The 27415-nt window shown below is 40.5% G+C and overlaps 2 protein-coding genes and 1 long non-coding RNA gene across 4 annotated transcripts in view; all 3 read right to left on the bottom strand.

Annotated features, from left to right (window-relative positions):
- Positions 1 to 13466, bottom strand: part of ATP7A (ATPase copper transporting alpha) — a 119616-nt gene extending 106150 nt beyond the window's left edge. Inside the window, exon 1 of the mRNA XM_072626374.1 lies at positions 13289 to 13466. The gene's annotated coding sequence lies outside the window, so the exon portion shown is untranslated. The remainder of the gene's footprint in view (positions 1 to 13288) is intronic.
- Positions 13467 to 15629: 2163 nt separating this feature from the next.
- LOC140515573 (uncharacterized) lies at positions 15630 to 19820 on the bottom strand. Its single transcript, XR_011971087.1, has 3 exons — positions 19784 to 19820; positions 17901 to 18095; positions 15630 to 15899 (listed from the first exon to the last, which is right to left on the bottom strand). It is a non-coding gene; the product is annotated as an uncharacterized lncRNA (long non-coding RNA).
- Positions 19821 to 21727: 1907 nt separating this feature from the next.
- On the bottom strand, positions 21728 to 26180 carry COX7B (cytochrome c oxidase subunit 7B). Of its 2 annotated transcripts, XM_072626372.1 has the most exons (4): positions 26004 to 26180; positions 23966 to 24058; positions 22341 to 22465; positions 21728 to 21936 (listed from the first exon to the last, which is right to left on the bottom strand). In XM_072626372.1, exons 1-4 carry the CDS (start codon positions 26041 to 26043, stop codon positions 21859 to 21861), a joined length of 336 nt encoding a protein of 111 aa, XP_072482473.1. In that variant the 5' UTR covers positions 26044 to 26180; the 3' UTR covers positions 21728 to 21858. The 2 variants fall into 2 exon arrangements, with proteins under 2 accessions (XP_072482473.1, XP_072482474.1); XM_072626373.1 differs by lacking the exon at positions 23966 to 24058.
- Between the last annotated feature and the right edge of the window lie 1235 nt (positions 26181 to 27415).

The following is a 27415-nucleotide window of genomic DNA, read 5'->3' as shown; positions in this document are numbered from 1 at the left end:
TTAATGTCTATGAAGAGTCTGAAGATTTCCTCTCAGAAGAAAGGCACTGTATGATCCCCAACTGGTGCCAACTACATACAGTCTTCAGCAAGGCTATATAGTAAAGCATGATGGAAAGGACCTTGGCCAGGCTCCAAGAGTACTGGGTTCTAGTTCAAGCTCTCTCACCCATCAGTTAGTACAGTCTTGGGTGAGCTGCTTCCCCTCTCCCCCACTTTTCTCATTTGTGAAATGAAGGGGTTTAGTTAGATGTCCTGGAACAGGGGTAGGGAACCTATAGTCTCGAGGCCACATGTGGTCCTCTAGGTCCTCAGGAGCAGTGCTTTGAATTTTGGATTCAGTCAAAGGTCCCTTAGAGCTCTGGCAGTCTATATTTTATGATGTAAAAACAAAACTTAAGATCCTGCCTGTTTTCTCTATGTGTACACCTGATAGAGATACAGATTCACCTTGTACCAGCAACTGCTTCCATCCCAAACTTCCTGGATTTCAGGGTATATGCTTTTGGGGAACAGTGTTTGCAGAGTTTTGAGTAGGTGTTGTACTAACAAAATTTATCATTAACTTGCACAAATACAGCTGTCTTTTGAAAGCAGAAGCAAAACCTTATCAGGTATGGCCAGCCAACTCCAGTAAACAGTGAAGTTAAAAAAACAAGCACACTGACTTCTACTTTCTAACCAAATGGATACTTCTAAGACTTTACCCAAGGGATTTCCCATAGAAGCAAGGAAAAAATTTGAGTGATGCGTAAAGGCCTCTGTCTGAGACCAAACTATCTGTACTTGCCAATGACATAAGGGTTAACTTAGAAAATCCTAGTAAATCAGCAAATAAACTAGTTGAAATAATAGTATACAAAATAAACCTACAAAAACATCAATGTTTCTATACAACAATAACAAAATCTGGTTGTGGAAGATACATAACCTGATAACCACTCATTTTATAGTGAAAAGGGACCTCTACAGATCAAATGGATCCCAGCCGTCCCTCATTTTAAGAACACTGAGACCTTGTTTAGACTAGATCAGGCTGCTAGTCAACAGCAAAGACAGTACTAAAGCTTAAACAGACCTTACAGAGAGATATCAGTTATTCATTCAGCCTATATTACCCTTTGTTGTTGTTCCGCATGTCTGACTCTTCATGACTCCGTGGCCCAGTAACTGTCTCTTTGCAAAGATACTGGAGTGGTTTGCCATTTCCTTATCCAGTGGATTAAGATGAACAGAAGTGAAGTAATCTGTCCAAGGTCACAAGCTGGTGTCTGAGGTTGGAATTGAACTCAGGTGTTCCTGAGTCCAGGTCCAGCATTCTATCTACTGAACCACCTAGCTGCTATTTTTCCCCTTAGTTACACACAGTTCTAACAGGTGTGATTTCTGTTTTCCTAGTCCACAAACGATTACAAGCAGAAAATTTTTAAAAGGAGAGATGGATGCTAGGTGTAGCACTCTGAGAATAAAGAAAAGAGACATTTCACAGTGAAGAGGCTAGAAAAAAACACTAAATAGAAGCTGAGGAACTCAAAGAACGTGCCTTGGGGCATTACTGTAGGGGCAAAGAGCCTAAGCACCTTTTCCCACGGGCTCGGTAGCTTTGCAGTCATCTAGTCCACAGCACACCTAAATACAAATCTCCTCTACAAGACAACTCATGTGTGGGCAGCCAGCCTTTGTTTGAAGGTCTCTAGTGACCAAGAAGCCACCACCTCCTTAGGAAGACCATTCTATCCCTCCATCATTAAGTTCTACCTTATATCTGCCCTAAATCAGCTTCCTTGCAACTTTCTCACAACATTTCTGGTCTACCCTCTGAGGTCAAGCAGAACCAGGCTCTGCCACAGATCAAGCTGACAGCTAGTGTCTTTTAAACACTATCTCACCTCTTTCTCAGTGATACCAACCAACCTTCCAAAGTTAGGATTCTCCTAATGTCTTGCAAATGGCTGGAAGGGCCCTTAGAAACCCAGCCTCCTAGCCCAAAGGCCCTTCCCCCTACATTACAGTGCCTTCCTAACCATCTCTATAGTCTTGCATCTCATTAGCTTAGAGCCTAACTTTCTAAGGGAATGATACTTGACACTTCTAAGAGAAAACATGTGCACTGTAACCAAAATTTTAGAAGTATTTCCTCTCACCTGGATCTTAATTATTTTCTCCCTAGCTGGCCTCCATCACTCTAGTCCTTCTCCCCTCCACACCTTCCCTCAACATTGCTATCAGATTAATCTTCCTAAAAGGTGGTTTTCAACATACCATTCTCATGCCTGGAAATGCACAATGGGTTCTCTGTAGTCTAATGGAAATGTGGCAGAGTGGTTCAAACAGCAGGCTTGGACCAGCTCCTGAAAGCATCATGTAATATTACAAGCCACCATAATTTCTCCATTCATTCAATAAGCATCTACTGGATGCCTACATAGCAGGCCCCTGGCGGGGAGGAGAGAATACAAAGATGAATAAGACCCTCTGTCTTCAAAGAGTTTACAATCTACTTACAAACTAATCTAGCACACCAGCTAGCAACGTGGCCATACTATCAAACAAGCATAGAAACACTGTCCAGAATCAAATCTGACATGGAAATGAGCTACACAAGATAACGTATGTAGAGTGCTTTGCAAAACAAAAATAGCCATATAAATGTCAACTATTAAAAAAAACACGTGACTCTTCTCTGACACACTGCTCTAGCCCAGTCCTCCAAAGAAACCCAGGCCAGCTCCTGCCCCTCCAAATACCTAGCACAGCAATCCTCCTGCTTGGTTTTCTTGGTGTGAAGCTGGATGACCCACAGAGGGACTGAGACCATGGCCGTGGCCTCACTGACACCAAATATGCAAAACAAAGCAAAATACTAATACTGCCCCTTTCCAGAGCGGCATTCATATATACTGCTGATGCTCACATTTGGGGAAAGCATCGTAGTCAGCAGACCTCCCTTGCAGGAAGCCAAGGATTTTCCCAGGAGGAGGGGGAGAGGGCTAGCAGATTATTAGGCTGCCTTGTCTTTATATATACAGCTAAGCTATGTTATGTTACACCTGAAAGACAAGAATGGCTTAGTCTATCTTCAGTTTTCCTTATGCCTTTCAGTAATTGCAATGACTTCAGAGTATTACTATGCTAGAGTTGTTTTTGTTTGCACCAAACTTGTGATTTCATTGGTCCAGATTCTCCTTCTGTGGATGCAGATCATCACCTACTCTGCAATTCATGGCCTCCGACCTTTATATGACGCATTAGGAGATTCAGTGACTTACACAGGGTCACAAAACCCATATGAGTCAGAGACAAGACTTCAACATAGGTCTTCTTCTGGATGCCAAAATCAGCTTTCTATCCTCTGCATCATAATGCCTCTCCACACTACTAGTTTCTCCCTAGTTATACGGTTAGTCTATTTATTTTTCTATTTCAGGCTGGACTGCTATCTCTTTTAAAATGTTCTATAGTGGTATCATGTGCTGGTCTTCTTGCCCAGACTCTGACTGCTGGAGACAGAGAAAGATGCCATTCTATCCTATGCCTGTCCGTCCAGGTACAGAAAGAGCACCATTTAGTTGTGTTCCCTTTGTTGGTTTCCTGGCCTGACCTGCCTAGAATTTAAGGAGAGAAATGCCATTGCATAGGCTCCCCCACTGGTCCATTTGGCTGGGGTGCCAAATGCCTTTAGAGGGGAAGGGAAGGAAAGAAGCATTTAATTACCTACTAAGTGCCAGGCATTGTGTGTTACATGCTTTACAGATATTATCTAATTTTATCTTCACAACAACTCTGGGAGGTAGAGGCTGTTATTATCCCCATTTTACAGCTGAGGAAACTGAGGCTGACAGAGGTTAAGTGATTTGAGCACAGTCCCATAACTAGTAAGTGTCTGAACCTAGATTTGAACTCAGGTCTTCCTGACTTAAGGCCCAGCACTCTGCCCACTGTGACACCTAGCTGCCTCACTAGTTTTAGAGGACTCCACCCGGAAGCCAGGCCCTAGAGATGTTGATAACCTACCTCAACTCATACTTTAAGGATTGACAAACTCATACCTTTACCATCCCAGTGATTCTGAATCCCTGGCCACTGTTGTTCAAACCCCATTCTCCATTCCTCCCACTGCCTGCTCCCTTATCCTATACCCCTTAACCTCCCCTTCTTTCAATACCACGTTCTACTCTAAAGCTACCTATCCTTTTCCCTGTGTTCTCTAGAATGCTTGCTCCATAACAAACTTGCTTTAATCTCAAATATTTTCCTCTCCCACTCCTCACAGAGACCTAGTTTAGTAATAATGGCACAGCCTCCTGATCTTTCTCTCTAGGCCTAGTTGCACTTTCACTTCTCCAGCTGACTCACTGGTCATGGTGGGGGAACTGGAGTACTCTTTACTCCCCATTGCACTTGCAGGTTCTTCCTCTACCACCATCACTCAGCAGCCTCTCCTTTGAGGTTCACTTGATACATATCTCCCATCCAAATCAAAATTCTTGTAGCTGGTCAGGAGACTTCTCATCTTTCTTGGCGGCAAAGAATGTGAAACTGAGGGAATGCCCATCAATTAGGGGAATGGCTGAATAAGTTGTGGTATATGATTACAATGGAATACTATTGTGCTGTAAAAATCCCCTTTAGAGGATGGCTTCAGAAAAACCTCAGAAGACTTGTACAAACTGATGCAAAGTGAAGGGAGCAGAACCAGAAGAACATTATACACAGTTAACAACAATATTGTAATGATAATCTATTACAACAGATTTGTGAAAGACTTAGCAACTCTGATCAATACAATGACCCATGACAATTCTAAAGGACTTATGATGAATGCTGCTATCCATCTTCAGAGAGAAAACTGATGAACTCTGAGTGCAGATCGAAACATATTTTTTCCTCTTTTTCTTTTTTTTTCAACACAACTAATGTGAGACTATGTCTTCCATATCTCACATGTATAACTGATATAATATTGCTTGTCTTTTCACTGAGTGAGGGAGGAGATGGATGGGGAGTGAGAGAATTTAGAACTCAAAATCATGTTGAAAAAATAAAATTTTAGAAATTAGTAATGGGTGAGGAATGGCTAAACAAATACATGAATGTAATGGGATATCTATGTACTATTAGAAATCATGTGTGTAATGAAAACAGAGAAGTGTGGAAAGATCTATATGACCTGATGCAGAATGAAGCTAGCAGAGTCAAGAAAACAATACAATATAAATGGGAAGAACAATGACATACCAAAAAATCAAAAGTAAATGGAACAAAATTATAAAGATCAAATAGGACTCGAATGAAGACCCCTTTGTGGAGGGTGCTATACCTTGCACATGTTTTCAGACTTTTTCAAAGTATCAATCAGTTATGCTGGCTTTTTTTTCCCTCTCTAAAAAAGATACTATTTGTCATATGGGAAGACTCTCTGGGAGGAGGTGGGGAAATGGATACATGGGATAATTATGGTAATATAAGAACCAGAAATATCAACAAAAACATTAAAAAAAAGAAGTAATGCAGGTAGCAGGATATGGTAATGTATAACATCACCCTAGATTCACCATAATAAAATAATTTCATAATTTACAAATGACTTTGAATTCCAGAAAGAATTCTAAGAGTAAATAATGTTATTAAAGGTATTAAATACCTATACAGACCTCACTTGCCATCACAAGGAACAACACATTAGGAAAGCCAACGCCTAAACTCTAAATAAGCTTCTGTTATCTCAAGGATCACTTCCAAATGCCTAGAGGACACTTGAGATCAGCTACATTTACCCCTCTTAATAGTCCGGAGGATTTTCTTTCAAGGGGCCTAGGCTATGGAGAGGTTTTTCCCTCTGTTTTGTCCAGGATGACAGTTCTTCAATCTTAATCGAATGCCTCTCAAGTTTTTTCTTTCCCTGATCGGCAAGTGATAACTAAAGTATAAACTCTTCAGAAAAACAGTCATACAGATGTAGCCTTAAAGTATTACACAAATGTGAATTATGGCTGCTGTTGTTATTAGCTCCTCAGAAAACCAAGGTTGAATTGGATGGCCAAACCAATCAGCAGTTACATATAAAGTTTCTATTCCTCCATCTAATCATGAAAATTCACCGTGTACATGCTCAATACATGAGGTGCCCAATAAATCTTAATGATTAGTGAAAGAGGAGATCTTAATATTTTTCGCAGATAGTGTCATAGAATTTCTGAGCTAGAAAGGCGCATGGGAGATCATCTAGGTCAAAAACTTCCTTTTAAGATAAGGAAAGGGAACTCTAGTACACAAAGTCAAAATGGGTTAGGCTGTACACCAAGACCAACCCAAACCTGGTATACAACCAGATGGCTACAAGCAATAAAAAACAATTCACAGGGTGACTGTCCTGATTTTTTTTTTTTTTACTGTAAGTCTTTGGGAGATTTTGCCTATTATTTTCAAGTAGCAACATTTTAGTGTAATTGATGTCACTTAAAAATGTTAAAATAAGCTTTGACAGACAGGTGATCGGTTTCTCCCTCTGTAAAATGAAGTCATACTGTACTAAATCATCTCCAAGGTCCCTTCCCCGTGTAACATATCTATGAGATAATTCTGTAAAAGCACTGTGTCTATCAAATTACAAAAGAATTGTAGTCACAGAGTCTGGCCCAGGAAAGAAGCTTCCACAATGACATGCTTGGACAGTTGTCAGCCATCAGTAACACTACAAAGCAGAGGGGTTCTCGAGCTTTTTTTTGTGGCAATTTGAGGAAGACTATGGAACCTTACTCAGAATCATGTTCGAGTGCATAAAATACTTAGGATTTTTAAAAAAAGGTCTAAGTATATTGAAATGGTTATCAAATTTAGGCAAAAAGTTCACAGATCCCCAGACAGTATGGTATAGTGCAGAAGAAGGGGGAAGAGGGAGTATTCCCTTATAATTATGTGATTTTTAATACTCATCCTTCTTGATCTCTCTGCTGCCTGTGATACTTCTAGATACCTTCTTCTCTCTAGGTTTCTGTGACATAATGCTATCTGGTCCTCTTCCTGTCTGATTACTCCTTCTCATAAGCCTTTGGCTTGATCTTCATCCAGATCACACCTACTAACCACAAGTGTCCCACAGTATTCTCTCCTGGGCCTTCTCTTCTTCTCCCTCTATATTCTTTCACTTGGTGATCTCATCAGTTCCCATGGATTCAATGATCATCTTTATGCTGATGATTCTCAAATCTATTTACGCCTTAACCTCGAGACTGGCATCTCCAACTATCTACTATGACATCTCACAGTGGATGTCCCACAGAGAGCTTAAACTCAACGGGTCCAAAACTGAACTCATGATCTTTTCCCTTAAACCTTTCCCTCTTCTGAACTTCTGTATTACTGTTGAGGGCACCACTATAGTCCCAGTCACCCAGGCTCCCGATCTACGTGTCATCCTCAACTCCTTACTCTCTCACCCTCTCTACTCTGTTACCAAGGCCTGTCCTTCATACCATCTCTTGCATATGTCCCCTTCACTCCTCTAATACTGGCACCACCCTGATGCAGGTCCTCATTACCACATACCTTGACTACTGCAACAGTCTTCAGGGTTGGTCTCTGCCTCAAGTCCCTCCCCACTGTAATTCATTTTCCACTCAATTGTCAAGTAAATCTTCCTAAAGCACAGATCTGACCACTCACCCCTTCCTTTCACCATTCAATAAACTCCAATGCCTCATCACCTCCAGGATCAAACATAAAATCCTATTTGGTGCACAAAGCCTTTCATAAACTGGCCACTTCCTACCTACCTACCCAGTCTTCTTACACCTTACTTGCCCCTACATACTGATGTTCAGTGACATATGCCTCCTTGCCTTTCCATCGTCTGACTCTGTTCCCCCTGGAAGGCTGTCCCTTTTCATCTCTACCTCCTGACTTCCTTCAAGTCTCTGCCAAAATTGTGTCTTCTACAAGAAGTCTTTCCCAATTACTCTCAACACTAGTGCTTTCCTTCTATTGATTATCTCTAATTTATACCGATGGTACGTCGTTTGTACATTGTTGTTTCCAAGTTGTCTCTCCTCTTAAACTGTGAGCTCCTTGAAAACAGAGACTGTCTTTTGTCTTTCTTTTCATCCACCATGTTAAGTATGTTTGTGCCTGACCCTCAGCAGGTACTTAAATGCTTAGTGACTGACTGGGTCTCAATGATAATAATAATAGCTAGCATTTACATTAGCACTTTATGGTTTGCAAAGTGGTTCACATATACTATCTCATCTAATTCTCACAACAACCGGGTGAGGTAGGTGCTATTATCACCCCTAATTTACAGGAAAGGATGTGAGACTGAGAGCGATTAAATGATTTCTTCAGGGTCATATAGCTACTGTCTGTCTCACAATTTGACTTCAGGTCTTCCTGATTCAAAGTCTAACACTATCCACCATGCCAACAAAGTGCCTACTCTGCCACCTATCTGATTAATCCTTCCTTGTGCTATTTATATCCTCATGACTCCTGGGGCCTCAATCTCCTCATCTGTAGTCTGCTTCTGCTATGAAATCTGTGATTTAGGGGTGAACAAAATGACTTGCCTACCAAGCTGCAAGTTAGCCATAATTCGGAATTCAGAGTTCTTGACTCCCTACCTCCAAGGGCACTCTGATGACTCTGCCACCTGAGATACCTGGGATACCCGCCTGTAGACTTGAGCAAGTCACTCACACTCTCAGGGACTCAGTTTCTTCACCCATAAAATGAGGTCAGGCTAGATGACCTCAAAGATGTCTCCCAGTTCTAAGTCCTATTCACATCAACTGCCGTCACCCCAGGAAACTACCATGCCACCATTCACTGTATCAATGGCATAGAGCTACCACCTACTAGAGCTGCCACCAGCATGCATTTAAAAATAAAGTCATCTAAATCACTACTGATACCACTTCACACCTATCGCATTGGCTAATATGACAGAAAAGGAAAATAACAAATGTTGGAGAGGATGTGGAAATACTAGGACACTAACACACTGTGGGTAGAGTTGTAAACTGATCCAACCATTCTGGAGAACAATTTGGAACTATGCCCAAAGGGCTATAAAACTATGCACACCCTTTGATCCAGCAATACCACTACTAGGTCTGTATCCCAAAGAGATCAAAGAAAAAGGAAAAGGACCTACATGTGCAAAAATATTTCTAGCAGCTCTTTATGTGGTGGCAAAGTATGAGAAATCAAGGGGATGCCCATTCATTGGAGAGTAGCTGAACAAGTTGTAGTATATGATTGTGAGGGAATATTATTGTGCTATAAGAAATGATGAACAGGATACTTTCAGAAAAAACCTGAAAAGACTTACACAAACTGATACAAAGTGAAGTGAACACAAGCAGAAGAACATTGTGCTCAGTAACAGCAATTCTGTACAATGATCTGACTTCAATATTCTCAGCAATACAGTGATCCAAGACAATGCCAAAGGATTTACAGGGAAAAATGCTATCATATTCAGAGAAAGGACTGATGGAGTCTGAATGTAGATTGGAGCATACTTTTTAAACTTCATTATTCTTGGTTTTTTTGGTTTGGGTTTTCTTTTGTAACATGTCCAATATGGAAATGTTTTGCATGACTGTACATGTATAATCTATATCAAATTGCTTGCCTACTAAAGGAAGTAAGAGGGTAAGGAGGTAGGGAGAGAATCTGGAACTCAAAATTTTAAAAAACTAATGTTAAAATTTTTTGTTTACATGTAATTAAGAAAAATAAAATAAAAACTAAATGCAGAAAAAATAAAGCCATAATGAAAGCTGAATAAACGAATAAATGGATATACCTATAGGTACATAGAAGGTATATAAAATACCTTCTAAAAAATTAATTAACCATTTTTTAAATAAATCAACTAGCTTTCAAATGTTATCACTGTAGTCAGCCAGGCAAAAACAACTACTGAGATATGATACTACCCTTTCATCCTAACTAATGAATATTTAAAATGTACTGATGGGTAAAAGATCTGTATACCAAGAGACTCCCCACTTCCTACCTTATTGCTAGTTTTTTTTTTTTAAGTTTATAAAATTTGAATTTCCCTTTGTGAGATGCACTTATATGAGTCTAAGTAAGCCTGGGTGGAAGAAACATGCAGCTAGTTAAAGCAGAATGGAGATAAAATGACTATTTCCTTTAAGAATGAAAACTGTCATAATTCAAAGAATGGACTTTCATAAGGGCTTACCTAGATGAAGTTACTTCCACCCACAAAGTCAGCGGAGCAAAAACCAGAAACACTTTTATAGACCAGAAAATACTATATTCTCTCACTCCCATGAAAGATGTAAAGGAACAATACTTGTATTCCCATATTGTCTCAACTACGCTAGCAAATGATCACATAACCAGAAGACTCCTCTGCAACAGTTAAGAACCTTATCCATGGACTAGAAATAGACCTTCCTTTTGGTTCAAATAGACCACAGAAAGATTATGGCAAACTGGTATTACACCTTCTTAACAAAAGAAACTGGGTATAGTAGTTAAGTGGAAAGAATGGTGAGTCAAAACTCAAATCTCATGCCCAATTCTTCCAAGAACTGTGTGTAGCTTGTCTGAGGCAAACCTTTACCCCTCATAACCTGCCTCCCCACTTGCAAATAGAATCATTTTCCCTCACTGACATGTTAGGAACCTTAATTAATGTTTGTCAAGTGCTTTAATATTGAGATAAAAGGAGTCATAACAGAGGATATAAAATAGTAATATCCCGCCTGGAGCTGTTTCAGAAGTATAAGTCACAGTCAGGGTTTTTCTTGCTCTCTATTTGGAATAAATTTCTGTTCTTCTGGACATAATTCTTCAGTGAAAAACAATTTTTTAGGCCAGAATGCAGAAGGCCAGTGGTCCTTTGGGGGAATTAGTTATTTAATGTTATGCTTACGCTCTGTGCAATGGTTTCCATAAAGATGAGTAAATGCAGTAGAGGAAGTAGTCAAAACTGGGAGATGTATGGAAAAGCAGAAACACTGAGGATGGAGAATGGGAGCGTGGTGGAGTGGGGTGAATCTTGGACCTACTCAAAGTAGTTATTTCGAAAAACAAATATTCAAAGCAATGTTTAAATAAAAGCAGCTCTGTAGTATGAATGAAGGAATTAAAGAGTATAGTTGCATTTTTCTCCCTTTTTGGCATGAGTTTACATGAGGTTTAAACTTTATAGTCCAGTAATAATGACATTATATGGTAACACTATGAGAACCATGATTGCTTATTCCTGAAACAATGACAACACTGTAATAGTGGGTCATTACGATATCTTTCTTTTTGTCACACAGCAAATGCTCTACAGGGGCAGCTAGGTGGTGCAGTGGATAGAGCACCAGTGCAGGAGTCAGGAGGACCTGAGTTCAAATGTCACCTCAGACACCTGAAACTCACTAGCTATGTGACCTTGGACAAGTCACTTATAACCCCAATTGCCTCATCCTGGGTCATCTCCAGTCATCCTGATGAATATCTGATCACTGGATCCAGATGGCTCTGGGGGAGAAGTGAAGCTGGTGACCTGCACAGCCCTCCCTCACTCAAAACAAAGTCAAGTGCACGTCATGTCATTATTTCCCTGATGGCGTGGTGTTCTCCGGCAACAAAGGAGGAACACACACAAATGTTCTATGGAAACTACCTGAGTTTTGTTTAACTATTGATATTCATTGACTACAGTGTAGAATTTTGTTGTTAGATCAAGTGTTAACTAGCACATTACATACTGGCCTGAGAATCAAGACTATAAATTGTTTTGCAAAACTTAAAGAAAAAAAGACATCTAACATGAATGAGTGAAAAAGCATTTATTAAGCACTTACACTGGGTTAAAGAACAAAGCATAGAAACAAAAAATTTCATTAAAAGATAATGACAACAATGAGACAACATACGAATGTAGGGATGCAGTCAAAGCAGTACTAAGAGGAAAATGTAATATCAGTAAACATGTTCGTCAACAAAAGGAAGAGGAGATCAATAAACTGGACATAAAACTAAAATAACTACAAAACCAATAAATTAAAAACTTTCATTTAAACACCCAGATAAAAAACTTGAAAATCAAATAAGAGATGAACAAAATTGAAAGCAAGAAAAAATTAATAAATAAAATTAAGAACTTTTTAAAAAATAAACCATTAGGTGACCTAATTTTTAAAAGAAGAAAAAATCAAATTACCAGCACCAAAATTAAAAAGGCGAATTCCCAACCAACGAAAAAGACATAAAAGAAATTATCAGGAACTATCTGACCCAATTAGATATGTTCCAAAAATTTAAGGGCTCACGAAATCCCAGTTATCAATGGATCCCACTCATGGAGGTTATGATTTATAGGATGAAACAAAGTGAGGCATCCAGGTCACAAAATTGCTTAAGTGTCAGAGCAGGGATTACAATCCAAGTTTTCTGACTTCAAATCCAGTGCTCTACCTATTATACCATACGGAACTTGAAAACACAGATGATGGATATTTTGAAATAAGAAAAACAAAACTCTAAAGGTCCTAAAGGAAAGACAAGATTAACTGCCCAGTGACTCAATCCCTGGGACTGTGGCAATCCGTGGTTGCTGTCCTAACTGGGGCTCAGTTAATAAAAGGCTTAACTTCCCTTTGGGCAAGGACCCTGTTTTACTTCTTTTGAATTCATCAGCTCTCATTATCACCTACAGCACTTGGCGGAGCAAAGACCTGCTGAAGAGGTAACAATTAAGGAAAAGATGAGATGCAGGGGAGAAATGGTTTCAGAGATGACAGCCTTCCTTTCTCCCAGCTGGGAATGGACTTCAGTCAGTGTCAGCAAAAGAAGAAGATAGAGACAGAAACAGAGAGAGATAGAAACAGAAACAGAGCTCGATCCTCGGACTTGGTATCCAGGCAGGGAGATAACTTCGAGGACTCTCATTTCCATTGGCAAGGGCACAAGGAATACGCCCCCATGCAACCAGCAACGTGCATGCCCTCCCTTTTTAAACTAGGATCTCGGAGCAAGACAAGACTGCCCCGCTGCCTCCTCCTTTCGGGATCCTGCCCCGAGTACAAAGAGATGCCCCTAAAGCCGAAGCGACAGTGGCAGCAGCAGCCGCCCCCCACAGTCCCCGGGGTCCCCGGCAGCCGCAGCAGAAGGAGAGGGTGGGGCACGGGCAGAGCCCCCGCCCCGATCGGGGCTTCGGCAGCGTGCTCACAGCCCCCCACGGTCACCCAGCAGGGCCCCATAGCCCGCCCAGGAGGGCGCACCTGCCCCCGCCCCGGGAGGCACGCCGGGCTTACCTAGCCTCACAAGCGCACCGTGCCGGGGCTCCAGCGCTGAGGGGTCGCGGCGGCAGCTCCGCCGCCCGGCGGACGTGGTTCCGCCTCACACACCGTAGGAAGGGGGCGGCGGCGGCGGCGGCGGCAGAGGCACCGGCAGCAGCAGCACCTCTAGCACCAACACCCCTCCAACTCCTCCTTCTCCTCCCTCCTCTTCCCCCTCCCCTCCGGCCGCCGCCGCAGCCACTAGCCCCGCCCCAGGCTGCTCGTACTTCCGGCTGATGCCCTGGCCGGAAGCGGGAAGGACAGGGAAGAGGGAGATCAGTCACGTGAACGAGAGGGAGGGCAGTGAGGAAGGCGGCGGATGGCGCGAGTTCAGCACGCCCCCTAGCGTTATCGAGCGGAAACTCAGCCACGGCGCCAGAAAGATTGTTTAAATTCCATAACCAACATTAGATAGATTACATAGAAGATAGATAGACGAGTGAATAAAAGATAGACGAATAAACAGATATATGAATTGACAGGCGGATGGATAGCAAGCATAAATGAAGTGCCTACTATGCATTATGATCTGAGAAGGATGCATTGACTATCTCTGCCTTTCTGCACTGGATTGTAAGGTTTTTATGCCCTAGTACATGGTCAATTTTTGTATATGTGCCATGTACCGCCGAGAAAAAGGTACATTCCTTTCTATCCCCATTCAGTTTTCTCCAAAGATCTATCATATCTACCCTATCTAGAGTTTTATTCACCTCCTGAACTTCTTTCTCGTTTATTTTGAGGTTAGATTTATCAAGTTCAGAGAGGAGGAGGTTGAGGTCCCCCCACTAGTATAGTTTTGCTGTCTATTTCTTCCTGTAACTCCTTTAACTTCTCTAAGAATTTGGATGCTATACCACTTTGTGCATATATGTTTAGTAACGATATTTCTTTGTTGTCTGTGGTGCCTTTTAGGAGGATATAGTTTCCTTCCTCATCTCTTGATTAGATCTATTTCTGCTTTTGCCTTCTCTGAGATTAGGATTGCTACCCCTGCTTTTTTACATCAGATGAAGCACAATATATTCTGCTCCAACCTTTTACCTTTACCCTGTGTATATCCCCATTTCAAATGTGCTTCTTGTAAACAACCTATTGTTGGATTATGGTTTATAATCCATTCTGCTATCCATCTCTGTTTTATGGGAGAGTTCATCCCATTCTCAGTCACAGTTATGATTACTATCTGTGTCTTTCCCTCCATCCTCTTTCCCCTTGCTTATACTTTTAGTTCACCCTTCCCCTCCACAAGAGTTTTAATTTTTGACCACCACCTCCCTCAATCTACCCTCCCGTCTTTCAGTCCCCCTCCCTTTTATTCCCCTTTTCCCTTAATACTTTTTCCCTCCCTTTTAGCCTCCCCTCCCTTTTCTTTCCCCCTCTCCCTCCTACTGCCTATGGAGCTAATTGTATTTCTATGCTTAACTGAGTTTGTTGTACCCTCAAACAGTGCTCATCTCCCTCCCCTCTTTCCCTCTACTGTAAATATATTTTTGTGCCTCTTCCTGTGGTGGAATTTTATTTTTTTCTGCCTCCTTTTCACATCTCCCATTACGATCCCTTCACACCCTTAAATCACATTTGTTATCATCATATCTTTCAATTTATACCCACTTCCTCTATCTTTGTATGTCCCTTTTACATTTCATAATAAATATACAATTCTCAAAATTAACAAGTATCATCTTCCCTTATGGGGATGTAAGCAGTTTACCCATATTGTGTAATGAGTTTTTTTTTTCCGTTTACCTTTTTTATGCCTCTCTTGAGACCTATGTTTGAAGATCAGATTTTCTGTTGCGCTCTGGCCTTTTCATCAGGAAGGTCTGGAAATCCCTTATGTCATTGAATGGCCATCTCCTTGCCTGAAATGTTATGCTGAACTTTGCTGGGTAATTGATCCTTGGTTGTAGTCCCAGCTCCTTTGCCTTGTGGAATATCACATTCCAGTCCCTTCGCTCTTTTAATGTAGAAGCTGCAAGGTCCTGCGTGACTGTAGCTCCTCGATATTTGAATTGTTGTTGCTTTGTGCTCTTACATTATTCCATTCCTCTTGTAACAAAGAAAACACTTTAGCAAACTGAGGACAACCTTACCCAAGACCATACATAATCAGAATCCATAGCCACAATCCTTCCTCCCTACCCCTATATATAAAACAGAGAACTTGGTTTTGGGATCAATTCTCCAGGATTGAGATTGGTCCTTAACTAGAATTCTACAAGTCTTTCAGTAGTGTTGTTGAGGTTTGGGGTTCTGGGGACCCCAAAATACCAACACATCAGATCCTGCTCAAATGAATTCGACACAAGCCTTCTTAAAGCCAAAGAAAAACAAAGTTTATTAAAGATTTGCCATACTCATAGGGAGCCTAAGCATTTGTAACGCTTGTATTCACAAGCGGGCCAGACAGAATCTATACTAGACAGGGTCTGAGCTGGATTGAATCTGAGCACCTTCATAGAGGCGAGATGAAACTTAAATACAAAAAAAGACTCAGGGAAAAATCCATGTGTCGCCAAGTAGTCTTGGGGTCCCAGGGATGCTCTCGATAGATCAAACCCAAGGATGATCCTGATGGGAGTGGCTGGTAATAGGATGAAAGGGAGGAATATGAAAAGAATGTTAAATGGTAAGATAGGGAGTATCTAGGCTGGGAGAAATGAAAGGGGAATCCTAGGAGCCCCCCAAGGCCAGAATTTCAGGGGCCCTTCAGACAAATGGGACAAAAGCCCTCCTAATCCAAGGGAAAAAGGTCTTGGCTTGCACTTGTACCCCATCAGTGTGGTTGACATTAAAGAGATAGTGGCATAGTAGATAGAGATCTGAGTTGTATGCCAAGAAAACCTGGGCTCAAATCCTACTTCTGAGGTATGACCCTGGGCAAATCACTTTAGCCTTTAGTGTTCAAAGTTTTAGAGATGCCTCATCTGCACTGGTGGAATGACTTACCCCCCCCTCCCAGGAGTTCCCTGTATTATTTAAATCACAGGTCCACTCCCTATTTTTGTAGTCATTATGTATGGTGCAAATTCAGCATCAGCTCATATAAGTCTTCACATATTCCCCTGAAATTCTCCTATTCATCATTTTTAAAGCATTAATATTCCATTACACCCATATGAGATATTTTGTTTAGTGATTCTCCAAATGGTAGTCACTCATTTTTTTCCTGTCACAGAAAGTGCTGTGAATATTTTTGATGTCCTGGAGCAAATATCCAGGATTTGAATATCAAAATACAAATACATGAAATCATTTTGTAATTTTTCTGGGACACAATATTTAAAGGAGACTGAGCAGGCATTGCTTAAATCCTGGAGATTTTGCAGAAAGCACCTTTTCAAAGCCAATAGACTTGGCGTCATTCTGGACATCATCCCTATCTCCTAGCTTCCCTGTTTTCTTACAAGTCTTCTGAAAGAAGTCTTTCCTAGTCCTCCTTAATCTTCCAGAATCTTCCCTCTGAAATATTTATCTTGTCTATACTTTGTTTGTTTATAGGTGTTTGCATATTAGACAACTCACTCCCCAATTTGATTATGAGCTCCTTTATGGCACCTACTGGTTTTTGCATTCTTTGTGTCTCCAACACTGAGCACATAGTAGACATTGAAGAAATTCTAGTTGGTGGCACAGTAGATAGAGCACTGGGCTTGGAATTAGGAAGACTCATCTTCCCAAGTTCAAATCTAGTCTCAGACACTTACTAGCTGTATGACCCTGGGCAAGTCACTTCACCTTGTTTGCCTCAGTTTCCTACTCTGTAAAATGAGCTGAAGAAGAAAATGGCAAACCACTCCAGTATCTCTGCTGAGAAAATGACTGAAACTATTAGTAAGACATCTGTTCATCAAAATAGTTCTTTGTCTAAGCTTTCAAAGGAGGGTGGTCTAGAAAAATACCTTAGTTAGTAGGAAGAGAGAAATATTCTCCCAGTCCTTCTACTTCAGTTTTCTAGATATATCACCCCCACCTTCAAAGCTCTAGTATCTTATCTGGTAATCTGATACCACCTAGATCATGTCCCCTCGTTGCACACCCCATGATTTTGCTAAAGAAGCAAAGTGACCTGCTTCCTGGTCACCTTGGGTCTCTTTTTCAGCAACTCTAAAGGGCTTTCTAACCTGAAAGTGTTTGTCAAGTCCCTTTTATAGGAACAAGATGCAAATTCTTAAAAATTAATAGATGACACATTTCTGTAGTGCTTGATGGTTGCCTAAGTATTTGACACACAATTACCTTGTGCCACCCAGCAGTACAAGTACCATCCCTCATTTACAGATAGTCCCATTACACATATCACACTTATTGCTCATCAGATAATTGAGGACAATAGTCACTTAGTTCCCGGACAATGGAATAATTTCATTTCAGAGTGAAAATATTAGGGAAATTCAGTAATACTGCATTTACCCTCATTTAAAATACTTCATATCCCTTCACTTCTAAGAAGTCTTTTCCAAAGGGTTTATACCCTTCAAATGTACATATCTAGCAAATTTCTCTATGCTTACTGGAAAAAAAGGTTAAATGGAAAATAAAAACCAAGTAGGAGAAAAGCATGTTATTTGTATGATATACATACCAGGAGAGTCCAACTCTTTAAAAAGTGATTGATCATGTAGAACATATATCTTCTCAAGGGTCAGTGATGGTTTTCAGACAGAAAAACACTTAAAGGTAAGGTAAATTTGATCTCAGGCCCCTTCAAATCTTAGAATTACTGGAAGTCTCAAGATGATGGCTTGTTTCTGTGTGAAAAGATCATTTCTTGAGGGATCTGAAAGGTGAAAAACAACAAAACTCTTGACCCTAAGCATGGTCAAGTCCATGAAAGAAGGCTTCCTGCCGTTAGAATAGCATGATCTTTAAAACTATTGACAGGTGAAATCTTACTTTTCAATCCTAAAAGTTATGTTGCACGTTCTCAATGTACCTTTCTGTGTGCATAACATTTCACATTTCTACTTTAAGGTTTAAAAAATGCTTTTCTCACAATCTTGGGAAACAAGTAGTGCGAGTATGATCTCAGTTTTATAGATGAGGAAACAAAAGGTCTGAGTGGTTAACTGACTTGCAGGTCCAACCATGTTACTCTGGTGCTCAGTAAACTCCAGGGGCTTCCTATCACCTCCAGATTCAAATCCAAAATCCTGTTTCCTGTTCGAAGCCCTTTATGACCTATCCTCCCACCTTTTCTCGACTTCTTACATCTTACAACCTCCCTCCCCCAAGTATTCTTCAGTCCGGTCACATTGGGTTCCATGTGCTGTTCCACAAACAAGACACTCGAGATTTTGGCCCTGGGCATTTTCTCTGGCTGTCCCCCATACCTGAAATGCTCTCCCTTCTCCCCTCTACCTTAGTTTCCCTATCTTCCTTCAAGTCCCCAATAAAATCCCACCTTTTTAAGAACATTTTAAAAAATGTATTAATTTTTTTAAAGTATTTGAATTCTCTCCCTCACCCATTGAGAAGGCAAGAAATGTAATCTTACAGGAAACCTTTCCCAATCCCTCTAAGCTCTAGTAACTAGATGTCAAGTCCTCAGTCATAAAGACCTGAGTTCTACTTCCACCTCAAGACCCTTGTCATTTAATCTGTCAATCAGTTCCCTCAACTGGGGATATAAATAGGACCTACCTCCCAGGGGTTGTTGCGAAGTTAAAGTAACATCTGTAAAGTGCTTAGCATAGCACTGGGCACATATAAACGCTAGTTGTTATTATGCTTTGGGGAATGAGAGCATGGGCCGTAGATTGTATGAAGGTGAATAAAATACCTTAAATATGTTAAGGTAGGCTGGGTTTTAAATGATGTTTATGATATATCCTTGGATAGGGTAGCATCCTAGAACAGGGGAACACCCTAGAATGCTGCTTCTGTACTTCATAAAGTACTTTCTCAACTGGCTACAAGGTCAAAACTAAGACTTTTCTAACTAGTGAACAAACCTCAAAAATCCTACACCTCCACCTTTCAAAATAAAGAGAACACTTGACAGGTGATTTAGTTCTTCCAGTTTGGGTAAAGTACATTAAAAAGAAAAAAAGGATACACTAAAATAATCTCTACTGGTTTCTGGAGACCACTTATATTTCCTTGGCATGTACCTTCAGTGTCTAAGATTAAAATGAGTCACATTATACTTCCTTGGCTAAGCTACAATCTTTCTATTCTCATTTTAGTTCTGTAGCAATTTTAGCTTATATTAATATTGCAAGTGAAAAGTCGAGTGTTCTTCCTAATGATCACAGGTCTCTCAAAAACTCCTACGTTTTAAAACTCAAAAGAACTTTAGAGATCATCTCTTCAGATCATTTTACAGAGGAAGATTAAAGCCTGTTAAGGTCAAGGGAATTGACTAAGGTTACACAACTAGGGTCATAATCAGGATTTGAAGCCAGCTTTTCAGATCCCAAATGCAGGGTCTTTTGACACCAAATTTTTACCTCCCAAGATACATACCAATTCTGTAGTGATAGTAAGCAACATTTCCCAAGCTGAAAGGAGAAAATTTGCTACAGTCAGTGTACAAATTCTTCAGCCAAATATCTTGCTATAAAAACGTACTACCAGTCTACTTTGGTTTCAATGAAATTTTATTTTGCACATCAAGCACATTTTTTAAACACTTGGCAAAGCACATAACACATATAATTCTCCCCTACCCCCACCCCCAGTGTTGCATTATCTAGCAGAAGCCAATTTAAGAATGGACAATTTTGATTACACAAAATTTAAGTTTTGGCACAACCAATGCAGACAAAATTAGAAGAGAAGCAAATAACTGGGAAATTTTTGCGGCAAGTTTCTCTAATAAGACACAAAGGGAATTAATTCTGATTAATTACACCAAGAGCCATTCCCCAATTGATAAATGGTCAAAGGATATGAAAATGCAGTTTTCAAAAAAATCCAAGCTATCAATACACATATGGAAAAAATGCTCCAAATCACTAGAGAAATGCAAATCATACCTTATTGTCTATCAGATTAGAAAAGTTGTAAGAAAAAGGACAAATGCTAGAGGGCCTATGGAAAAATGGATACAGTAATGAACCATTGGTTGAACTGTGAACTGGCCCAGCCATTGTGGAAAGCAATTTGGAACAATGTGAAAAAAGTTATTAAACTGCATATATCCTTTGGTCCAGCAATACCACTAATAAGACCATACTCTCAAAGAGATCAAAGAAAAAGGAAAAATGGCCCATATGAATAAAAATATTCATAACAAGCTTTTTTTGTGTGGTGACAACTAGAAAGGGGATACCCATCACTTGAGGAATGGCTGAATAATTAAGCTACATGAATGTCATGGAATACTACTGCACTATAAGAAATGATGGAGATGTTTTCAGAGGAACATGGGAAGACTTATGTGAGTTAATACAGAATGAAGTGAGCAGATCCAGAAAGTTATACAATAACATCATGAACAATTTTGAAAGGTCAAAGAACTGATCAATGCAATGACCAACTACAATTTCAACGTACTCATAATGAAACATACTACCCACCTCCTTGACCAAAGAGGTGATGGACTCAGGGTACACGTATCAAGACATTTTTTGGACATGGTCAATGCAGGAATTTGTTCTGCTTGACTATATGTATTTGTTACAAGGGTTTTCTTTTCCAGTGGGGTTGAGGGTGGGACAGAAGGCAATTTTCATGAACTGGCATGAAGGTTACAAATGTTTTCATCTGAAAATGAGAATGTACAACATTTACATGAACATAGCCATAAAATCTAGATTCAAGCTAGTGAACAGAACATTCCATACACAAAGATGTTTCAATGTAAGTATTGGAAGCACTATCTGGAAGAGGGATTAGAAAAATTGATCAGCCCTAGAGGGCAGAATTAGGGATGGAAGTCATAAAAGAAGCAAATTTAGCTTTGATGTAAAAGGGGATGTCATAGGAAAACAGTGGGTTCTCCCCTAACTGGAGGTCTGTAAGCAGAGACTGGATGACTATTTGTCAGGAAATGTTTGGTCAGGATGGAGGCCCTTTCTCACTGATTCTGGGAACTCTTGAAGGGACATCTTTCCCTTTCCATCTCATGGCACCTTGATTTATTAAACAGAAAGAAGATAAAGCAGGAAGTGTACCTAAATGGATAATGGCAACTGGGTGGCCACCTTGATATCAAACTCTTGGGAGTTCAGGTAACATGGGATATAGCTTTGTGAACTCACTGGTATTTCTGAATTATCTAAGTTAAAAGTACTGCAAAATTTGCTTCTCTTCGGTATCCAAATTTTCATTTGTTGGGTAGGGGAAAAGCTAATGTAGAAATGCAACAGTGCTCCTTAATATTAATACTAATACATTCACAAGACCATTAAACTAATTGGAGCACAAGCTTTTTTAATATAGGAAATGAATAAGGTCTACACAACAAAGATTTCAAATGCATTTTATTACATTAACAATGCCACATTATGGTTGATAACAGACTACCTTTAACTTTGTTATGTTAATTTTGGAGCAATCCAGAATGATGCCAGCTTTCTGGAAAAGGAATTTCTCCTTTATTGGCTCCTCCAATCTTTTGGGACCACTCTGCCAACAGGGGACAGGTTCCATTCAATTCCGATCTGTGTTGCCGCCTATAAAATTAAAAGGGTTCTCAGTTATACATTTGCAAACTTTACACATGCCTCCCCAGCCACTTTCCTTTACAATTCAGAAAAGGCAGGCTCCTCTCGTCAACTTAAAGTGTACACTGATGAAAACTGTCATTTAGTTTCACAGACCTTACATTTCTGTACCGGACACTTTTTCCCTCAAAATTTTCCTTCCCACAGTCACAGCATAACTAGTCAATGTTCCATACCCAAGAACTTCTCCATCCCTTTTTTTCACTGGTTAGAACCACAAATAATCAACTCTTGGTTACTTACAGTCTCTGTCAAATGTAAGCGGTAAATACTTTAATCTAATAAGTTATCTTTCATCCCACATTTCTCTTAGCAATAATTCTGTACTAAGACAGGGATGCAATGGTACTTACATATGCCCAAATGGCAAGACAGAAAGTGGCTCCACTGAGCAATATTGGGGTGCCATACTTATCATGAAAATTAGGCAGCCTGTCCTGATGGTTCTGCCTTTCAACAGTTTGCTGAAAGCTGCGAACTAAAAAAACAAAACAAAAAAGTGTATCAGTTTTCAGGAAGCCAGAGCAGATTTGACCGTTATTTGTAATAATCATGAAGGACAAGTATATGACTTTATGGTATTGAACACCTCATGTTTGCTTAAAGTGAAAATATAGAAAAGCATAAAACAAAGTAGGAAGGAAGACAAAACAGAATCACAGAAATTCACCCAGACCCAAAACAAACTCAAGAATATAGGATCATAGATCTAGAACCTAGAAGGGACTTCAGGTCATTTCGTTCAATATTCTCATTTTAAAGATGAGCAAATGAGACCCCCGTAAGTTAAGTGATTTGCCAAATGTCACACAGGTAGTAAGCTCACAAGAATATGAAGCCAGGTCCTAGACTCCCAAGCCAGCTTTTTTCACTGTACTCCTTAAATAAATGAGTAATGGCATTGCTTCCAAATAGTGTAAAAATTGGGTGGAAATTTATAGGGACATCTAATAGAGCAAAAAAGAAAAATTTTAAATTTCTGTCCCTTCATAGACATGCATAAAATGTTTGTCTTACTATAGTTCCACTTTTTAGAACATCTTATGCAGTGTGAACTAAGAATGGTCTCAAACACTACACAAGAAATCAAAATACAGATTTTGTATTTGAAGTGTCATAGTTATTAGGATTTGCACTACTAGTAACTGAATTGATTGATCCTCAACTCCAAGGCACTGAGGTGTCTGCAAGGCAAGTTCTTTCAATCCACTATGATGTATCATCTGCAAAATATACTAGTATGCTACAATGAGAGATATGCTACCAAATTCTGAGATGCAAGGGCAAAGAAATTCAAACTCAAATATATCAATGGAACACAATAAATAAAAAGCCTAACTTAAGAAACTCATCAGATATCTCCAAAATTTAAGATAATCATCAAAAAATGATCACTTATAGTAACTATTATAAGTTTTGTGTATTAACAAATTCCCCCCACCCAGCATGTGTACAACGACTATATAGTAAAGAAAAATTCCTTGTAACAGAATCTATTTCCCCATATTTGGAAGACTGTATTCACCAATGTTAACTGATATCTTAGCAATACCAAAGCAGCACTAGGAATCAGAAGACTTGAACTCAGATTCCTGCCTTTGACCTTGGCCAAGTCACTCAACCCCTCTAGGCCTCATGTAAAATGATGGATTGGAAGAGATGATTTCTAAATGCATGATCCTGTATAAACCTGGTGGGAAAAAAAAGGCCTAGTCCTTTCCTACTCCAAAGGAGGAACTTCAAAATCTTGAAAGTGTGGTTGTTTGTCATCCCCCCTTCCAACTGCCTCTCCTATTGCACCCCCACCCCAAAGAAGATGTAATGGAGCTGCACTAGAACCATATAACAGCATGCATAAATTTCTTTATGCCCTTTCCCAAATCATCTCCCACCAGTTCCCTATTTCTTGAATTCAGTTAGGTTTTAAAACATGCTCCACGGGTGACATAAAATTTAAAATTACATTTACTGTACTAACCTCTTGAGGTTAGTGGCAGCGAGGCACTGGCCTGGGAGTTGTGCTGTGTGAGGTCCTTGGGGACCTCCCCTCTCTGGGCCTCTGTTTCCCCATCTGTAAAATGAGGGGGTTGGACCAAATCAGGTGTCAAACTCTCAGCCAATAACACTCCCGAGTATGGCTGAACCAGATTCAAATGTGATTAGGAAATGTTTCACAAAAGAAATAAAAATTCAATACATTGTAGATGTTATTGGCCTGCAGGGATCCATTTCTAACTGAGTTTGACACCACTGGACTAGATTATCTCCAAGGCCCCTTCCAGTTCTAAACAAACATACTATTATTCTTAAACAAGTAAAGGAAAATGGTCCCTAGTGAGATCCAGGCAAGATCTACATATGCTAATGATGAAATAGCACCAGGATGATCACGATATAATAAGTCCAGGTTGTCCACATGACCCCACGAGACCCATCTCCTTCCCTTCCTCCTAGCAAGTAAACAGGAAGAGAATTTTATTTAAAAGATGATTAGACATTAATATTTCTTTGAACAGTTTAAAGAATATTCGTTTATATTTCATACCTTGGCTATGAGCCACCCTGCAAAGCACATAGAAATTGACTAAAAGGAGAAAGGGGGGGGCAGGGATCTGTAGGACCTCATCCTTTTAATCTCACCCCCCCCAAGCCCCAGTGAGCTTTCACTTTATTTTGCCAAGTCCCAATTTACCCCTTTAACTCTAGCTTTTATTGTCTTATTAGAATTGGAAAGTAAGCTCCAGGAAAAAAGGAGTGTCTTGCTTTGTTATATCCTCAGCGCTTAGCACAGTGGCTGACACAAGAGCTTAATAGCTTCATTCATTCACTCACTCATTGGTGCATTCAAAGTCTTCCTAGAAAGGCTAAAAACATTGGCTATAAAAACTATGCAATATCATAAAGACTCTTTCCTGCCAGAGATGAAACCTCCCTAATTGAGCTAGATTATTTCTGTAGCCTTCTCAAAATACATTCGATTTCTTTTCAGGCAGGTGGGGTGCGTTTGCGGCATAGGTCATGTGACTTCCTCTGCCTGGTGCATTGCAGGGGTATGAATGCGGGATTAGATTGTGACAAAGGTGGGCTGAGCCAGATCTTTAGTAGCCATCTTAGAAGCTGCCTAGGGGTTCGGCAGACCATCAATAATGCAAGTACACTCCCTCAACCCCACCCCCAGCCTCGCCCTCTGCAGAGAAAAAAGGGTTAGAGCAAATCACATGGAAAGGAAATGCTCAAGGTCACACGATCCGGGGCAAATCAATAATAGAAATCAGGTCTCTTAACAGTCTAACCGGCAATACCGAACGAAATACACATTTTGGCCCACACTGGCCAGTTGTACCAGGTTAATTTTGACAAGGGCAAGGTTGGGGACGGGGGAACGCGGGGACGGGGAGAGAGAAGGACGAGACTGTTTTTGGAGAGCCCAGCCTTCCACGTACAGAGAAATAAATTCCCCCGGCAAGCGCAATTAATTTCTTGTGCCCCAGGGGAGAAGTGAAGGTGTCTTTGGCCGTAGCGAAAAAGTCCGGGCAAATACAGACACCAAGAGGATAGTTAAAGGGTGTGACCGTCCTTCCCTGCAAAGTCACCGCGACCCTGGCAATGACAGAGACAGTTGAGGGAGCCAAGTGCCCATCCCGGGATTAGTTTTAGGAGAGGGGGTGCAACACCCCAGTGGACCTTCCGAGGTCTTTTACAAAGGTCACTATGACAGCAGAGAGCTAGCCAGGTTTCCTCCTCCAGCACTAGCACGGAATGACAGCTCCTTCGGAAAGCAGGAAAACGTGGCTAGGTCCCTGGCGTTCAGACACCCAGAAACGCTAGGGGTTCAAGAGAACCTCTTCCCCCGCAACACTGTTAGACAACACTGTTCGCAAAACGAGGCGACAAGGTGCTATCTAAAGAATTAAGAGGTCTCGAGGAGGGAGAACAAAGGCATTCAAGGTTATCCAAAAGTTCAGCTTGCCTTTTCAAGGGATAATCTGTCCACAAGAAAAAGGAAATTTTCTTACCCGAAAAGCGGCTCAAAGCCCTCCTAAACAGAGGGAACATCGCCAAAAGAGCAAGAAGAAACCACAACGGACTCAGGTTGTCGACAGCGCGCCACGCGCGTTGCTTCGTCCTTGCAAGAAGTCAAAAGAAACAAAATGGCCGCCTGCGGCGCCCACTAAAGGGGAATCGTAACTCTCGCGATACCGGTGATTTCTCGTCGGAACTGCAGAACTTTTTGCGGCAGTGGAAATGAGAAATGATGTCTGGGAAATGTAGTTTTGGAAACGAACAACCACAACAAAAAGAACATTAATCATGAATTTACCCATGAAGCGCCCTTGAATTTCAGATACAACGGGGGCGGAAAGCAGGGACAGGGTGCCGTTAGGGACGATCAAAAATTGTATTCCTAGGCAAGAAAAGTGATTTCGACCCTGGGTCTGATCAGGAAATTTACATACCAGCCCTTCTCCCCTTTCAATGATGTAATCAGATAGTTTTTGTCGCAGTGCAGTCAGACTCAAGATGACATTTGTCTTTTCTGTTCTCGCCTCCGCAGAGACGCGTGGGGTCGAATCTCACTTCTGACACACTAGGTTGGGTTTTTCCCCCCTTCTCACTCTTTGGTAATTCAGGGCTATTTTCTTTCTTTCCTTTGTCTTTCTGACCCTATCCTACCCATTACAATAAGATCAGTACTCCTTTTTTTGCTATCAGGGTAAAGAAACAAAAAAAGGACAACACTAACATTACATCTAAATTCTTGTAGGGATTTGAAGAAGATAATGTCAAATTCCTCATAAAAATCACTACATACAACTTACTAGGATACATTGCAAGTACTGAAAAAAGGGAAGTCTCTAACTTCCTCCCACAGTAGGCAAGGCATCTTAATTTAGACAGTGAAAATTAACTGGCATGCTCTTTTTATTTTAGGGACAGCTGAATTAACTGTTGACTGAACACTAAACATAATCTCATGGGGGTGTTGGGATGAGAAGGAAGATCTTGAGCCTTATTCATCTTACAGAAATCATTTTAAAAAAAAGGAAAGTGAAAAACAAAACAAAAAAGCTTTTATTATATAACCTGCATAATTCAAGGCCTGCAAAGTGCTTCCATAGTGCTTCTCTCTATCTCTGTCTTTGACTGGCAAATAAATGATGAATAAAAATTAAAATTTTCTCTTTTTCTTCTCTCTATCCACTCCACCCCATTCTACCCTGCCTACAGTCTACCTCTCCCCAATCGGATGCGGAAACCCACGCATGCACCTTGCTGCCTGTTCCCACCAAGCCTATTAGGTAGTAAAACACTTGACAGATTCGGGGTTTTATTAAGCGAGTGATACCTATTGCAATTTTTCAAAACATTACAACGCTTGATTAATTACTCTTCACGCCTTTTTTTGTCTTTTTTTGGAATCTTTATT

This window comes from Notamacropus eugenii, chromosome X (assembly GCF_028372415.1).
Source record: "Notamacropus eugenii isolate mMacEug1 chromosome X, mMacEug1.pri_v2, whole genome shotgun sequence".
Classification (NCBI taxonomy): domain Eukaryota; kingdom Metazoa; phylum Chordata; class Mammalia; order Diprotodontia; family Macropodidae; genus Notamacropus; species Notamacropus eugenii.
Note: the sequence above shows the minus strand (reverse complement) of the source record. Positions and strands in the feature narration are given on the sequence as shown.

Excerpts from the sequence above, each read along its gene's own strand:
- COX7B (XM_072626372.1), bottom strand. The coding sequence starts at position 26,043 with ATGTTCCCTCTGTTTAGGAGGGCTTTGAGCCGCTTTTCGG. Across the intron at positions 24,059-26,003 it reads GGCTTTGAGCCGCTTTTCGG|ATGGGGAAACAGAGGCCCAG; the intron begins GTAAGAAAATTT and ends CTCATTTTACAG. Across the intron at positions 22,466-23,965 it reads GCTGCCACTAACCTCAAGAG|TTCGCAGCTTTCAGCAAACT; the intron begins GTTAGTACAGTA and ends TTGTTTTTTTAG.